We start from the raw sequence: 2,823 nt of genomic DNA, 5'->3' as shown, positions 1-2,823 counted from the left end.
AGGCTCAACCATGGTGGTCAACACGGAGACGTGAGCGTGCACGGGTGGCGTCTGTGGACGAGGTGAGTGATGATGCTTCTCCCTATTGGCTACAGAGAGAGATGTAGGGTCAGATTTGATTTGTTTGTCGGTGGACCGGAGCAGATCTTCCTTCCATGTGTATTTGCTCTCTCTGTTGATGATCTCAAGCGGGGGAAGTGCATGACAAAATGCTTATTAGAAAAGGCATGAGGACCTGCCTCTGTTTTTACTGGTTAATTATAAGTTGGTGACATTATTGCTCTGATATGTCGCAAAATCGAATTGATTTCATGCTTGGGCGTGTGGGATAATTGGCGGTTTAGGTCACCCTTCTCTATGATAATGGTATCAATCACTCACACTGTTGTTTCGGGGGAATTTGGTTCCTGTGAATGCCAATGTAGTTTGATTCAGACTGTTGGTGCAACCTTATCTAACGCCAAAAGTTGGTGTGGACACAGGTAGTACTTTGAGGTTTTGAATGCTGTTGTTAATATCACAAAATGAATATCTAAGCGATGACAATTTACAGTGATTCTTTATAGTCTTACAGATCAATTTAGAATGATCATGGAACTCTGTGTGAACAACATACGTCGATGATCATTCAGATTACCATCAAAATGGCACGTTACTTCTTGCTGACAGTGGAAGGACTTATGTATATGCCATTAATGTGGATAGATCGTATGTGTCGTGAAGGACATAGATGTGAATTATTGTTGATGATGATGTTCAATCCTTGTGGAACACTTCAAAGAATTTCTCGGTTGAGATTTACTCAAACAATTTTGCCATGTCCTCTTCTGTTTACAGTTTATTGATCTGTTCAAAGAATTACAAATTTGGATGCACTCTAGTTCTCTTGTTTGACTACTAAACAATATCTATAATACATTGTGTGAGTGTGATTGCTGTACTGACAAGATGTATACCACACCATGTTCAGGCAAACCATCGTTTAGCAACAAACATGCAGAGGCGGCTTATTGGACGTGCAACTGACATTCACATTAGGCCCCTGAATGAAGAGAAAGCTACTCAAGCTGCTACAGATCTTCTTGGTGAACTGTTCATTTTCTCGGTAAGTACTCTGGACCTGAATGGACTGTTGAGTTATTAACAGCTTTCCATTATGCACATCGAAGAACTAAAAACCCGACAAGTCCATGAATCTGTTTTCTGTTATCATTAACTGTCCTAGATCTTCAGATCCCTAGAAATACTTGATGGTTTTATGATGGCAGATGATTACAACTGACATTGACTCCCACATAATTTTTTAGGTTGCTTGTGGTGCAATAATCTTTGTGGTTCATAGAAGTGGCAACTCAGAAGCCAGAAAAGAAGAGGCCCGTAATAAGGCACTGGAGGTAAGATGATTGGTTCATGGTCCGATTGGTTGTGGTCGTGTTTTCTTTTTATTTCCACATCACTCTGGTACTCAGATTTCTAGGATATATTACGAGCAAGTACACCACAGGAAGTGCTAATCTGTGTTGAGGACTCTACTCTCTAGAATTCAGATTTATCTCGGTTACTAACAGTTATTTTTATTCTGAACTTACATCTCAGGAGACAAAACAAATCGCTGACAGTTAATTTGGATCATGCCCTACATACAATCTTGTCAAGAGTTGTGCAAGAGTTGTGCAGAGATGATCAACTCTTTTTCATGTTTATAAAAATGGTAGGAAATAAAGGAGAAGATGGAGGAACTCGAGAGGGAAAAGCAAATGATGAAGCTGAGAGTGGCCGAGGTGGAGCGGGTAACCGGGGCAGGGAGAGGGTGGCCGTGGGTTCTTCCAAGGGCCTTCACTTCCGGCGTTGCCCAGGCAGAGCCAGAGCCAGAGCCAGCAGCTCAGCAGCCCACGGCTGCTTAGCTGCCGATGCCAGATGCAAATCGCCTCTGTAGGCAGTTCCTTGAATGATTCCATTGCGTTGGAAACCCAACGCTGAGATTTGTGTAGCGCGAGTTGTGAATAGTCCCGGAGAGATTTGGTCCGAATTGGAGCTGTCGATGGAGGATGATATATTCCTTTATTTCTTCTTTTTTTGACATCAGAGGATATTATGTTCCTGGTAGTAATGAGGTACCTGGGTTTGTAGTTACTTCCTGTTCAGATTTCATAGTTATACTAATATTATAGAGCAATCAAGGTAACAACTCAAGTGGTAATTTCTTCTGGCATGAAAGTGATTTTTAAGGACGCTGGATTGGACTATTAGTAGAAAACAAAAGGAACATTGAAAAAGTACGTCAGGAAGCTCGTATTAAGGACTCTACGTCCATCCACAAACGTATTCTGGTGGGAGAAAATGCACCTTAATGAAAATAATAATAATTGGGATCCTTCGAAACAAGTATCTTTGTATTGCATATCATTATTTACTGCATTTACTGCATTTACACTAAATCCTGACAAAATAACCTTTAGAGTACTACCTAGAGAACGAGCAAATTAAGCCGCTCAACTTTTTTTTGAAGAAAGTCAAAATTAAACATAAGATGGGATGTCGGTCCTTGCGTGGCTGTCGGACAAAACCTCGTCCCCGCCGCCACCTACTGCCCCGACCCGCCTAACCAAAGAACCATATTCTCAATTTGCACAGTAGCATGCTTTAACATATTAGATAGTCATGTGTGAGGTTTTGTTTCTCCCGTTGCAACGCGCAGGCAATTTTCCTAGTAAGAGTAAAATTTTGGTCTTACTCCACTAATCGACACTTAGCCAATCTCTTAAACCGGTTAGAGAACTAAGGAATTTAATTATCACCCTCCCAGACGAGTGAATATACTTG

General features: G+C 41.3%; 1 protein-coding gene across 1 annotated transcript; it reads left to right on the top strand.

The window, feature by feature from the left end:
* Nucleotides 1–6: 6 nt before the first annotated feature.
* Nucleotides 7–2,193, top strand: LOC119285629 (optic atrophy 3 protein homolog). Its single transcript, XM_037564962.1, has 4 exons — nt 7–62; nt 971–1,105; nt 1,308–1,394; nt 1,716–2,193. Exons 2-4 carry the CDS (start codon nt 995–997, stop codon nt 1,902–1,904), a joined length of 387 nt encoding a protein of 128 aa, XP_037420859.1. The 5' UTR covers nt 7–62; nt 971–994; the 3' UTR covers nt 1,905–2,193.
* Nucleotides 2,194–2,823: the final 630 nt, after the last annotated feature.

The sequence above is a fragment of the Triticum dicoccoides genome, chromosome 4A (assembly GCF_002162155.2).
Source record: "Triticum dicoccoides isolate Atlit2015 ecotype Zavitan chromosome 4A, WEW_v2.0, whole genome shotgun sequence".
Lineage (NCBI taxonomy): Eukaryota > Viridiplantae > Streptophyta > Magnoliopsida > Poales > Poaceae > Triticum > Triticum dicoccoides.
The sequence above is the reverse complement of the archived record's forward strand: the minus strand, read 5'-3'. Positions and strand labels throughout refer to the sequence as shown.